This window comes from Pundamilia nyererei, unplaced genomic scaffold (genome assembly GCF_000239375.1).
Source record: "Pundamilia nyererei isolate P.nyererei 1_Seehausen unplaced genomic scaffold, PunNye1.0 scaffold00042, whole genome shotgun sequence".
Classification (NCBI taxonomy): domain Eukaryota; kingdom Metazoa; phylum Chordata; class Actinopteri; order Cichliformes; family Cichlidae; genus Pundamilia; species Pundamilia nyererei.
The window spans coordinates 1,153,799-1,167,838 of record NW_005187443.1 but is presented as its reverse complement, the minus strand read 5'-3'; the positions used below and the strand labels follow the sequence as shown (position 1 = coordinate 1,167,838).

At 37.8% G+C, this 14,040-nt stretch overlaps 1 protein-coding gene across 1 annotated transcript; it reads right to left on the bottom strand.

The window, feature by feature from the left end:
- Positions 1-255: 255 nt before the first annotated feature.
- tmem128 (transmembrane protein 128) lies at positions 256-13,054 on the bottom strand. The gene is made up of 5 exons (XM_005731225.1): positions 12,879-13,054; positions 11,498-11,630; positions 10,364-10,525; positions 4,280-4,388; positions 256-397 (listed from the first exon to the last, which is right to left on the bottom strand). Exons 1-4 carry the CDS (start codon positions 12,976-12,978, stop codon positions 4,289-4,291), a joined length of 495 nt encoding a protein of 164 aa, XP_005731282.1. The 5' UTR covers positions 12,979-13,054; the 3' UTR covers positions 256-397; positions 4,280-4,288.
- Between the last annotated feature and the right edge of the window lie 986 nt (positions 13,055-14,040).

Here is a 14,040-nt window from a genome sequence, read left to right as displayed (position 1 = left end):
CAACAACAACAACAACAACAACAACAACAACCCACAAACAAAACTCAACACTGTAGTGAATTGGAGTTGATTAGGCTGGACAACAAACAAGACAGTTGAATGGTTTTAATCTTTATTTACAATCATTTTACTATACATAATGCACTGTGCAGCTTTTTTTTGTTTTAGTACTATCTTTAGTATCTTTAAAACAGAAACAATACAATCTCAGTTGTTTGATAAAAGACAATGAAAATTAAAATCTTTATAGCAGTCAAAAAAAAACAAAAAACCCCCAAAACAAAACAAAAAACAGCAACACAAAGATTGCGAGATGAATATAATTACACCGATGAACTGTGTGAATCAAATGAGTGGAGTAAAGGAGGACCACACTGGCCATAACTCAATGGTAAAGCTGCAAGACAAGTATAGAGAAATGTTTGAATATTGAATATTTTTAAAAAAAATATTAGTTGCATACAGAAATACAATATTTAACATGATGAGAAAGAATCTGAGAACATATGACAAGTGAAAAAAAAAGCAAATATCCAAACTTGTTCACCTTGTTTTAGGCTACATCTACACAGGTATTTTGGTAAGTGTGGCTTTTTCTATGCATTTTTGTCTTTTGAATCCATGAAAACAGACTCTCTGAAAAACTCTTTTTGGATCTCTTTCACCTACCGGATTGTGACACAGAATCTAAGATCTTCTGAAACTAAGGGTGGTTCAGGGAAGATTTGACTCATTAGATCATCACTCACTCTCAATAATACTCTAATTCCTACAAATTATTTGGGGTCCCTCCCACCCACACACACACACACACACACACACACACACACACACCTCTGTAATACATGTAGACACAAATAGTAATTATCTTCTGTTGGTTTCCAAGCATTACTGTGTAGTAACATTCACCTGTCCAAGGCTATAGCTTACGATTTCTGCAGGGTAGTGTTTTTATATCCGTGTTCCTGAAAATGTGACACCATTTCCTCAGATTTCATTTCAAATCCCCTTTACTGGTCAGCGTCTTCTGACTCATTGAAATTTACCAAAAGGGAAAATTTTTGTAAGCCACTTCAGATGAAAGCTGTTGGCATGTACTAGAACTCTCTATTGGTAACACATGTATGTCACTTTGTGATCTTTAATGATTTTGCAGCCCAATAAATATATTCTCACCTGGCTATACTCCAAAGACAGTTTATATTGTAATTGAGGTTATTTAAAAAGATATGAAAAGTTTATCACCATATCACCAGTGTACCATTCCCACTGAACAATAGGTTTAAGAAAAAGAAAAAACAACATTCACTGGTGGAATATTCCATTCACCATAAGGTGGTGGCTTGCGACTGGTGTAACACCATATCTGGACCGCCCTACTGGGGGCATACCACTAGAAACGATTCTGTGTTCATGGACTTTTATTCTCTGATGAAGGCGTGTGTACTGAAACAGCTTTGTGTATTTACATACAAATAAAGGCTGGAATTTGTTTGGGGTTTTTTTTAAAAAGGGAGTGATTTATTTTTATTTTTTTTTTAGTTGGGGGGGTTTCACTGAGATATAGTTCAAAATTTACTTGGGGAAAAAGTGTCCATGTGGATGTAGGCACGCAAGCTTAATTCATGTCATTAGTAACATCTGTGTTCACCCTGCTCATATCAAAACAGCTGCTCTCAAATATGTCCATTACAAACAAAAAGAATAAGCTTAAGAGACAACTGGTTCAACAACAATGCTTCTGTACATGTACAGGGTCAGCAAGGGGACAATGAATCATGCTTTTGTTTTCTTTAAGCTACAGGGGGGAAAAAAGTACCTGACATTTAATTTATCGTGCCAAGAACATGGGAGATTTTATTTTGTGGGTTTCAACTATTACACTGTCCTATACGCCACAGAGAGATGTCATTCAAGTAAAACCTAGTAGAGGTCTAATCAACTAAATTAGGCCGAACATCTGTTTGAGTATAAAATGAGTTTATATCAACTAATTTCCAAGTTCATTAAAGGAAAGGAGAAAAAAATGACAACTCGACTATTTCAAAAATAAGTAACAATTGATTGATTATAATGCCGGCAATTCACACATCTTTAGGAAAGAGCTCATTTCTGACACTTTTTCACATAATCATTCTTTGGTTTACAACCCAGGACTTGTGACCTTAGCTGAGGACAGGAATGAAGATCAACTGATGATACTGATCCATCTGCCAGTTTCCCATTCCACTCCATCTTCACTCATGTACAAGACCCTGAGATACTTGAACATCTCTATTTGGAGCAGCAACTCGTTCCAAAGCTAGAGCAGGCACGCAACCTGCTTGTGGCTAAGAATCAGAACTTGAGGTGCCAATTCTCCTCCCAGTTGCATCATAGCCACAATCCACAAATTCTATGTGGCATTAGCATGCATCATCCAAGACAGCTACATAACTTACAGACATTTAGGGCAAATCGTATCCACCTCAAGAGCCCTGCCACCAAGTATTAAATTGAATTACCTCCAAAACCTTGCTCTCTTGTGTTTTACCAGTCAAAATAATAATAAAATATCCAGTCTATTCCATCCCATCCACATTAAACTGGTTGCACTGCCCAAATATGCATCAAAGTTACTCCAGTCCCATCAAACTATGGATCAACTTCACTCACTAGCTCAGGCTCCTTACCTGCTAGACATTTCATGTACCGCTAGCTTGTTTTGGGACTTAGCTAATGCTGCTATTTTATGTAATGCATTTCAAGACTCAAAGATTCCTCAGACAAGTGAAAAGAAAGACTGTAACCACAAAAAAGCAAAAATGATATTGGACGCATCGAGAGCAGTTCTATTAAAAAAAAACAAAAAACAACAACCTATCACTCAGTGTATGGTGCTTTGTCTTGACAATGGTGTCAAAGCATGTATGTAGAGTAAATCAAACATGGGAAAGATTTTGAATTGAAAAGGTTGCGGGATAGCGTGGCAGGTCTGAATGAAATTCAGTACACTATTGCTTTTCATGTGGTAAAAATGGTTCAAGCTAAAAAAAGAGGGCTGGTAAGTGTATACACGTAGTCCAAGTGAGACTTAACAAATGAAAGATAAAGTGATAAAACAGAAGGAATTTAAATAGCGATTATGCCATCACTGCACACTCAGTGTACTTACTTGCAAGAAACTTACGAAACAATTTCTGCTGTACATGTAATTTATTTTTTCCTAGAAGGTTCTACATTTAGAACTTGCATAATTTCATCTTGGACAGCCACTACATAAAAATCCATTATTTGCTATATCAGTGTTTCCCAACCTTTTGGAGCCACGGCACATATTTCATTTTAGAAAAATCACACATGCTAGGGCCTTCATCTGGGTTGGAATTTTCTCCAGGACCCAGGTCAGATCGACTACTTTTCTTTTCAGATATTTATCGATTGCTATTCTCACAGCATGACTATTATGTAATTTCTTCTTGGTTTTCTTCTGTTTTACTGGCAGTTAGCAACCCATTTAATTACAGCAGGTAGTTGTACTGCCCTCTAGTGGAAGAAAATATAATTGTTCTGCCCGCTGATTGCTTAGAGCAGCGGTCCCCAACCTTTTTTGCGCCACGGACTGGTTTATGCCCGACAATATTTTCAAGGACCGGCCTTTAAAGTGTCGCGGATAAATACAACTAAATAAAACTAGCTTTGAAAGGTACCGAAAAAAAGAAGATTTATTCATAACACACGTGAAAAGACTCAGGAAAACAGAGTTAACGATAAAAACGATAACAAAATAACGCTGAAAACCGATAAAAACCCTGAAAACCATACATTTCACACCTGAGCCTCAAGTTTCGCGGCCTGGTTCCAAACGACTCTCGGACCGGTACCGGTCCAAGGCCCGGGGGTTGGGGACCGCTGGCTTAGAGTACTAATCAGATGGAATCAGATCATCTTCCACGGCACACCTATGTGCCGCAGCACAGTAGTTGGAAAACACTGTGCTATATAAAGCATTAAGTTTCAATGAAAGATGTATTTTTTGGTGACATATCCAACAACAAAATAGTTAAGATAATTTAACCTTTACTGCCAATAATTTCAATTAACAGAGTGCGCTGGACAGTGCAGTCTCTCTTTACTTTAGTGCTTAAAACTCTTTGCCACTTTGAAGATGTGTCCAAAAGACAATACAATGTCAACAGATTGATTAAAAAAAGACAGTCTGTGAAAATTAAAATGTTCACAGTATAGTTATTTAAAAAACAAACAAACAAAAACAAAAAAACTAAGAACACTGTCCCACCTTTCCTATTCATCCAAGCAAAGAGATGAACATGACCACACCCATGAACTGTGTGAAGAGGATGAGTGGAGTGAAGAAGGACCACACTGGCCATAATGCAATGTTAAAGCTGCAAGACAAATAATTGAGAAATGTTTGAGTATTGATCATTTGTGAAATATTAGTTGAATACAGATGCTCCCTGTTACAAAAAGATGTGAGAGGACAGGCAACAGAGCTGTTTCTCTATCAGATTCAGCTCCTCTGCCCCTTCATCATATACAGGCATTTTATTTTATTTTAGGTTTTAAACACCACATGCTATCAGTTGCTATAATGCAATATATCTGTCTTTAATAATAATAATAATAATAATAATAATAAAATAATAATCATCATCATCTTTTGAGAATAAAGAAGTATGGGATAAATAAAGTATTATGATCTTTAATTTTTTTTTTGCACTCACAAACAAACAAAAAACTACTAAATAAATACTGTGCTGTATGCATTGTGGCAAAGTATTGAATCACCTCTTTTTTTCCTATTGAATCACATTTCTTTCTGTTTTTTTCCTAAGGAAGCAACACGGTTTAAAAATGCTCCAGAGCAACATCTTTATGCATGCTCAATCATAGAGGTAAGGAAATCCCAAAAAGTTGATTCTGTTCATCTGGACGTGGTGTTTTCAGTGGGAGAAATGATTTGTCACTCATCCAAATGACTTCTTCAGTCTCAGCTGACTGCAGCTTTCCCCAACCTTTTAAACGGTACATTTGCATAATGAGTGAAAATACAACTGGACAAGTGGGTGAAAAATCTGTCTGACAGACAACTCACCCAAGCAGAGAAAAACATCCTTGCGAAAGGGTAGAGCTTTGCTGTGATACCGACACAAATATGGCTAGTGGAACCGATCACAGCCATAGAAACAGCAATTTGAAACAACAACATTGAAGATGTGGAAGCAGAGCAACTGCGGACAAAGGTTTCAGCCTGTCTAAACAATGCAAAGCTTTGAGGAGCATGGAGGAGAGCAAAGCACTCACATCCCTTAGTAATGACGAAAACAATATCATTCTTCCGGCAGACAAAGGTAGGTGCACAGTTTTGCTAAGCCAGAAAGACTATCATGAGAACATTTTGCCACAGTGACAAAAATACTTATGAGCCCCTGAAACGAGACCCAGGACGTGGTTACAGGAAGATGGTGTCTGAAGTAGTTAGAACAAGACAATGCCATTGACCAGACCTCATACCACAGGATATACCCAGGGGAAGCTACACCAAGTCCATGTGGTTTGCTAAAAATGCATAAACAGGGTGTACCTTTAAGACCAATTGTCTTTATGATCAACTCAGTCACCTATAACATCTCGGTTCTGGATTCAATCCTCAACCCGTTAGTAGGCACCTCTAAACACCACATCAAGAACACCTTGGATTTTGTTGAGAGATGTCATTATGTAGGCAGATGAAACCATGGTCTCGTACGATGTTACATCTCTCTTCACTTGCATCCCAGTCACTGAAGCAGTGGAGGTAGTTTGTAAGCGATTACAAGATGACCCCAACCTCAGCACCAGAACCAATCTCAGCACCGACCAGCTAGAGTAGGGCGATATGGCCAAAAATATTTATCACGATATATATTTGAAAATTTGCGATAATGATATAACTGACTTTACTAGTGCCAAAAAAACAACAAAAAACATTCATGTATTGTCACTTAAACAAGCAGCTGTTTTTATGTGCATTAAAGCTATATAAATCCAGTGTGTAACCACTGAGAGCTAAAACTCAGGTGAGATTTCAAAGCTGTGCCGGTGATTGGACATCAGCCGCTGATCAAGTGGGTTCTCCTATAAAGTGCTCTGTAAAAAAACTGTATTTACTTATCTTTTGCAGAAAAATGCGCCAACATTGCGTTATATCGAACAACGACTGCCCAGCTAAACTGTGACTATCACCAGGTAACGTGTTTCTTGAATTAGCAGCAGGTGTTAAACAGCTGACAGGTGAGGAGGGGGATGCATGCAGGTAAACTGAGGGCTTGTTGAGCTTATCGCTGGTGTCGTGAGAAAAATGTCAGCTCGTTCTGTATGTTACAGAAGCACAGAGACACAAGACCAGGCCGAAAGAGACGATCGTTCGGTGAAAATGAGAATCTGCAGATGCAACATGTGGAACACGGAGAGTGGAATATGTAAACAAACCGGTTAATGTAAAAACAAACAAACAAACAAACAAAATACAGTTACGATGGAACACCGGGGCTGTGAGCTCGGTGCACTCTGTCAGCTGACCGTTAGCAGAGCTAGTGACATCTCTGAAAACATGTCCTATGTTGATAACCTGACCAGACATGTAAAGATTAGGCCATGACATTCGCGGCTAAAACACTATTAAAAAAGTGTAGTTGGTGACAGAAAAATGGGGTATTTTAAAACTTTACACCACCACCATTGCTGCCTGAGATTTGAAATGCATTCTGGGATACCTGGCTGCCCCAAGTCCACACAAGCAATCGATTATCTAGGATCAACCTGTCTTGACTTACTTTGCACGGCAACCAAGAAAATGTTAGAGAAACTGCAGTGGCAGCGTTAAACATTTGTTTAATTATATATTTCCAATTTTAATTAATTATTGCCACATTTAATTATTTATTGGTGTATTTAATTAATTCATTATGTCAGTCCTGGCGTTCCATACACATCAAGTTCACCAGGGAGAATTTGAAAAATGACAGGCTAGGCTTCTTAGACTTGAAGATTTACATTCGTAAAGGTGGACATTTGTTGATGTGTACCGTAAACCAACGCATACGGATGAGTATTTAAGGTTTGACTCTCATCATCCACTGGAGCACAAACTGGGTGTCATCAGCACGCTATAAAACAGTGGGAACACCATCCCCACAGATACAGCGGCCAGGGAAGCTGAAGAACATATCGAGAACGCCCTGGACATTTATCAAAGCTGGGAAGACACCTAAAGGAAGCTCCAGGCGATCCAGGAGAGAAGAAGGACAAGAGCTTCCTCAGGAAAACCCCGTAGTGATCCCTTATGTGTCAGGAATATCAGAACAGCTGAGACGCATTTTCTCCTAACACCAGAAACACACTGCGTCAAAAATTGGTCCACCCCAAGGATCGGATGTCCCGACACAGAGCAGTATAGTGTATGCTGTTAAGTGCCAGGAGGATAACCATGATTTATACATTGGGAAAACCAAACAACCTTTGGCTAAGCGGATGGCACAACACAGAAAAGTCAGGCCAGGAGTCTACTCACACCTACAGGCCAGTGACCACTCTTTCAATGATCCTCGACAGGGAGGAACACTGGTTTGAGCAGGGGGTCAAGGAGACCATTTACTTGAAAAGGGAAAGACCATCTCTTAATTGAGGAGGTGGACTATGGGTGCATCTTTCACCATCTTACAATGCTGTGACTGCAGCAGTTTCCCAACTCTCTGTGAATGGTACTCATAGCAACCACTGATCAATGGGCTTTGATCAATGGTTGTTGATTAGTGGTGATGAAAATTTGGATATTAATGATCAAGAAAGTGACCTCACGCCCATTGTTCGTCAGTGGTGCTAGTTTCAGTTATTGTGCAAATGTACTGTTTAAAAGGATGGCGAAACCTGCAGTCACCTGAGACTAAAGAAGTCACTTGGATGAATCAACTTTTTGGGGCTCTTGATCAATAGTTCTCAAGGTTCTCTGAAGGCCTTTCAAAGCTTTTCTTTGGACATTAGCTGCTTTTTCACTCAACTATTAGTCCAGTCCTTGTACCTGTCCATTTTCAAAGGATTTTGTTTTTGTTGTTTATTGTCCACTTAACACTGACCTATGAATCATTGAAGCATAAAAAAGCACCCAAGTCAAGGGATGACCCAGTGTTGTGTCTACATATAACAGACAACTTAAAGAAAAAAACAAACCAAAAGCAGCCTGTCACAAAAAACACACAATTTATTTCTACTTCCTTCACTGGCCCTAGCTGTCAGGAAGGCATTCTCAAGGAAGAAAAATAGAGAGAGAAAAAAAAAAGCTGATTTATCCCAAATTAGACATGAACTGAAATGAAATATGTGGTAAGAGGTCTTATGGAACGATTAATCCAAATTTCAAATTTCTTGTTCAAATCATCACTTTCATGGTCAGAAGAGGTACAAAAATGAGTACCTACAGCCATTTGTAAAACTCGGTGAGGCTCTGGCATGGTTTGAGGCTACATTTCAGCCAATGGTGCTGGAAATTGTGTCGAAAATGATGGAATTATGAATGCAGAAAAACACTGGCAGATTTTGATCCACCATGCAATATGAACTGAAAGATGACTGACAGCTTTATTTTTCAGCATAACAATGATCCCAAACACACTGCCAATGAAGTAAAAACTTAACTGGATAGAGAAACCAAAAGTGCAACATTATCAGTTAGTGTTGTGCGATATGACCAAAAATCTCCTGATATAACCCATCTGTTATCCCGATAATGACACATATCACAATATAGTACATTTTCTGTAGATTTTGTGATTATATGTGTTGATTATATAAACAGAAGTAATATTTCTTGTTACATTTGAATTAAATCAAAAGTGAAACAAATATGACCCTCACATGGCGTTAACCACATAGCGTATTGACACAAACTAGATGACCCGTTGCACTCATGAAAGCGCTTCCCTGAGCCGTCCAGCTATCATTACTGTCCCTGTATGGTTGTCAAGAAACTAACCTCTGCAGACACTGATTGCAGAGTGTTCGGTTTCGGATGCAGTGCACCATTAAACTCTTACAAGGATGTGTTGTTCGACTCACCCACATATCTGTTGTTCCAGCGTAGTATGCTACGTTGCTGATTTCCTCCAATACTTACCCGACACTCGTAATATAAAACAGGCAAATCGACTCGTGGTGAAGTGTTTTCGGCTGAGAGTTATGTACCTGGAATCGAATGTTTTGACCAGTGCACAAAATCATATAACGAGCTCCTAAATTTGTTTTTGGCTGGTTCTTGTGTGGTGCCAATGAAAGAATATTTCAGTTAATTCTGTGTTTTGTGATAGAGTATAAATATGAAACAATAAGCGTTTCGATATCATCTTCTAATATAATTCATCATATCGCACAGCCCAACTGTCAGTCATAGATTGGCCTCCCCAGTGCCCAGATCTCAACATTATTGAAGCAGTGTGGGATCATTTTGCCAGAGAATGGAACAAAAGTCAGCCAACATCCAAAGAAGAGCTTTAAATGTCCTTCAAGAAGCCTGGAGAACTATTCCTGAAGACTACTTAAATAAATGGTAAGAAGATTTGCCTAAGGGAGTTCAGACAGTGTTAAAAAATAAAAATGGTTATACAAATTCATTATACCATATTGATATTACCATATATACACACGATATAGATTTTCAAGCTTTTGAGAACTGTACAAACTCTATTTTTGCCTTATATACTGCATTGCATATTGCAAATATGCAAGACAATATATAAAGAAAATAATTTGCTGCCCCTACTTTCAATTTCCCTAGAAAATTATAAAGAAATGAGGGTTGGTTCAACATCTTTTTTGCACAGTAGTATACACACAAACACCTGCAAGAAAATGTCTAAACCTGCTCCATTCCACTTTCACAAATAGCCTTGATTAAATACCAATATTTGTTTTTAACCTGCTATCAAAATGGCTGCCATTAAACAAGTCAATTATTACATATTTTAAATTGTGCTGAAATGCTAGGCACTTTTTACTGTTCATAACATTACACACATACTTTTAGATCAGTTTGAGTCAATAGAGGCTAGCTTTAGCAGCTTTCGTTCCCTACAGATTAAGATCCACTTTGATTACATTACATGCCACAGTAACATTTAAATCTTACTGGACAGTCAGTTGCCTACCATTATCTCTTACTATATACCCAAAAGAATATAAAATTGTTTATGCAAAAACATTTAAAGAAGAAAAGTACTATAGCCTTTGCTATACATGTTGTTGGCATATAAACCTATGGCTGCATTTTTTGTGTGAAAACAATGCTTTGGAGTTAACTTGTAATTACGCAGGATGTGTCCCGTTTTACCTGCATGATGCAGCGATAAATGCTGCAGTGGTGATTGGAGGAATGGCAGGGTACTCTTGGTCATAGTGCTGGATGCCTTTGTACCACTCCAAGTACACAATGCAAAATGTGGCCAGAGACAAGCAGATCCCCAGGAGTAACAGACCAACGCTGAACCACCAACTGGCAAAACAGGTTAAAATGAGGATCAGTGTCAACATCTAAAGCTAGTCTATTCAAACAGAGAACATGCTGCATCATGAAAACATTCGCACGAGTATCATATAATCACAATGTCATTGAAAGAGAAGAAAAAAAAAAAAACAAAAACAAAAAAAAACACCTCTTGGGTTTTGATTTTCAAGCACCTTTCATAACGACAAAGTAGTGCTTGGTGATACAGTTAAAAAATAAAGAAAGAAAATGTAATGTTAAAAAAAGGTATTCCTTTATAACACCAACACTACAATTATGTAAGTAATATAAAAAAATTTTTTAAACTGAAATACTGATTTGACAAAAATTATGTGAAATATATTAAAAAAAACAATGTGCACAGAGGAGGTGACGCCTTTAAGAAAATAATCCCTCACTTCTTATTGTGGGAAGTTTTCTGTTATTGCAGTTATCAGCATCTAGCTATGATTAAGTTACAAAAGTATCTGAGTATGGCATTTGGTGGAATTGGTGCACCCCAGAAAAGAAAAGAAAAGAAAAGAAAAGAAAAGAAAGACTCTTTTTATACAAGGGTATTGTGCTAATCTGCATCTCCTTATCACTGCATCATTAGAGTGCAGAGTAGAGAACAGTCACTCTATATGAGATAAGCTACAGTAAAGACATTAACAGCAGAAAATATACAAGCTAATGTCTGTGTGCACATGCACCAGCTAGTGAACCAAACAGCAGTACTGTTCTATAGTCCAGGCAAAATGCAACAACTAAGCGGACAGTAACCTGCTTAGCTAATAGAACTCATGTTGAGTATCATCACAAATTATGCATTTTCCACAAAATGCAATGAAATATACTGATGTTGATGATATTCAGAAAGAACTACAGCAAACACTTTAAAAGAACAATGTTTACTGTGATTATCTGAGAAATTTTAATAATAGTATAACGCGGAATGAGTGAGCAACAAAGCACATTCACCTTTTTATATCATCATTTTCCATGATGTGTCGGAGGAAGTCCACGTAGTATGTCACAACTACCGAAGCCACAATCCAGAAAACAGAGTGTTTATTGATGCGAGGGAGTGGTTTGACCTCTTTTTCCTCTTGACCTGAAAGATAAAAAAAAACCCCAAAAACAAACAAACACAAAAGCACAAAAATTATTTGCATTAACTCAAGCCCTTTTTAAGAGCATACTTAATTACAGGACACCTCAGAAGAACAGACCGTACACTGTTACGATGTTTTACTATAAATTAGATGCTAAGTAAAGTTATTATATTAAACACCCTGCATTACTCAAAGAAAACTGAAGTTATAGCACCAGATGACATAAATCAAATCTAAGATTTGTCTCATCAGAAGGCATACGACAAATCTCTGTTGTACAAATTCCAGCCTTTAACGTTTAAGCAGCTTCTGAGGCAAAACTGATAGGTTTCCTTCAGACAATCTTCCCTCTCAGAGGGCTATTAATCTCTATAATTTAATGGTTGATTAAACGTATCAGAGATTGTTGTTGGCTGCTGAAGTGGCTTAGCGTGCTACTCCACTATACAAAGAGTTCACTATGAACTTGACGCCCTAGATAAGTAGCTGCTGTACATCTTAATCAAAGTTAAGCCTAATGGTTCATCCTTCATGTAACATTGGCATAGTACTATAATACATTATCTTGCCATAGAGACCCAGTGATGATAAGCAGGTATGGGTGTCATATACACAAAGCCATTCATAAGAAATCTCAATCTCGGTTATCTTACAGTTTACACTGGCAAAGGCACGACCCTTGAATTGATAACTGTGTAGGGGTAGAGTGTCCCCTGTATTATGTTGCTGAGCTGACACAGAGTTTCTTCACAGTCTCACAGTCAAAACAATCAAGAATTGGTGGATTTCTGCCAGCTAAGGCCTCAGAGTTGGACAAGTGTCGGTTGTACAAGCTGCCTACAAGACACCATTACAATAAAAAGGCTGCAGTCACAATGACCAGCCGCTGTGTTACAGCTGAGGGAGTCTGCGTTTAATTACCTGTAGCTTAATACCACAACACCGGGACGAAGTAATGAAAAGAAAGAAAAACGTTAAATGGTTTAAAGAAAGACCAAAAAAAAAGAAAGAAAGGTTACTTTTCTATCAACCTCTGCTCGGGTCAGCAGCTGTACCTGTGGCAGACAACCACCATTTGTACTCAAGTGACAGTTTGACACCTTTAAAGTCACAGACCGGGGTTAACTCTGTGGATAACAGTGACGGTGCTTCCAGCGTAAATGTTCGTTCAGAAGAAGAAGACGAAGAAGAAATATTAGTTCAAACTGGCTAATAACGTTAGCCAGCATACATTTTCTAAACCTTACTCTTTTCATCTTCGGTACCCGAATCTGCTGGTCGCATAAGCAATTCTGCATCTCTTCTAAATCGATTCCGTAAGTTTGCAAGTTCACTGTCGTTCAGCATTTTACTGACGCTACCATTAACTTAACATGAACATTAAATGTTAGCTAGCTGGGTATCAGAAGGCACTTCCTGTGACACACTGAGTCGCTTTTTTATGACGCACTTGAACGAGACGGTTGTAGTTTTAAAACCCATTCTATAATAAAATGATAAGAATAACTAAATGTTTAATCATTTGACTTTAAAGCGATTATAAAATAGCTGAAGTAAAACGTAAAAACATAGAATACTTTCTGAAAGGTTAACGTCAGGTATATATTCAATTGGATCTTTCTAAGATAGAATGCTTAATTCAAAGTATTCTCAGTCTCTTCAATCTTTTAACTCAAGTGACAGATACGACTGTTTTTTCTTATATCTTTACACGTATAAAAATAGAATTTGGCAAAGAGGAATGGGCCGTTCAGAAATTTTCTGTCGTTTTAAAAAGAATATCTATAAAAAACATTTTGTGCCCGTCTTTTATTAAGGAGCAGCTGGAAAGGTAGAGCAACAACCAAACTGGACCACTGGTCTGGAAAGAAATGCACGTCTAGTGTAACTGAGGATTAAGGGGAGGGTGGTCTGATGGGGTACTTCTGATGCCAACCCTCATAACATTTGCAGAATACATAGTCGCTGGCTTTACTCCAAGCCTAATCTTGAATGTGAATGTATACATTTACATAGCTCTGGCAGCAATCTGACACTTCTCTTATTGTTGCTTGTAATTGTGAGCCCTAAATTTTTTCTGTTGAGACTTGAGACAGATTTTTTTTATATACTTAATGGTTTGTCTATCACCCAGTTTAGCAGCTATAAATCCCAGAGTCCAGCTTTTTGTTGGAATGTTTTTATTATTTTTGTAATATATGACGATTGGACTGACATGTTGCTAAAATTCTAATTATTTAAATCACATAACTGCACAACTCCTGCATTTCGTCATCTTTAGGGAAAATGAAATGACTCCTCTTATTAAAATACCTCACTGAAATAAAACTGTGTAACAGTGCTTAACTTCGTATAGATGTGACACTTACAGTGGGGCAAAAAAGTATTTAGTCAGCCACCGATTGTGCA

Excerpts from the sequence above, each read along its gene's own strand:
- tmem128 (XM_005731225.1), bottom strand. The coding sequence starts at position 12,978 with ATGCTGAACGACAGTGAACTTGCAAACTTACGGAATCGATTTAGAAGA. Across the intron at positions 10,526-11,497 it reads GAAAATGATGATATAAAAAG|TTGGTGGTTCAGCGTTGGTC; the intron begins GTGAATGTGCTT and ends CTGTTTTGCCAG. Across the intron at positions 4,389-10,363 it reads TTTATCGCTGCATCATGCAG|CTTTAACATTGCATTATGGC; the intron begins GTAAAACGGGAC and ends TTTGTCTTGCAG.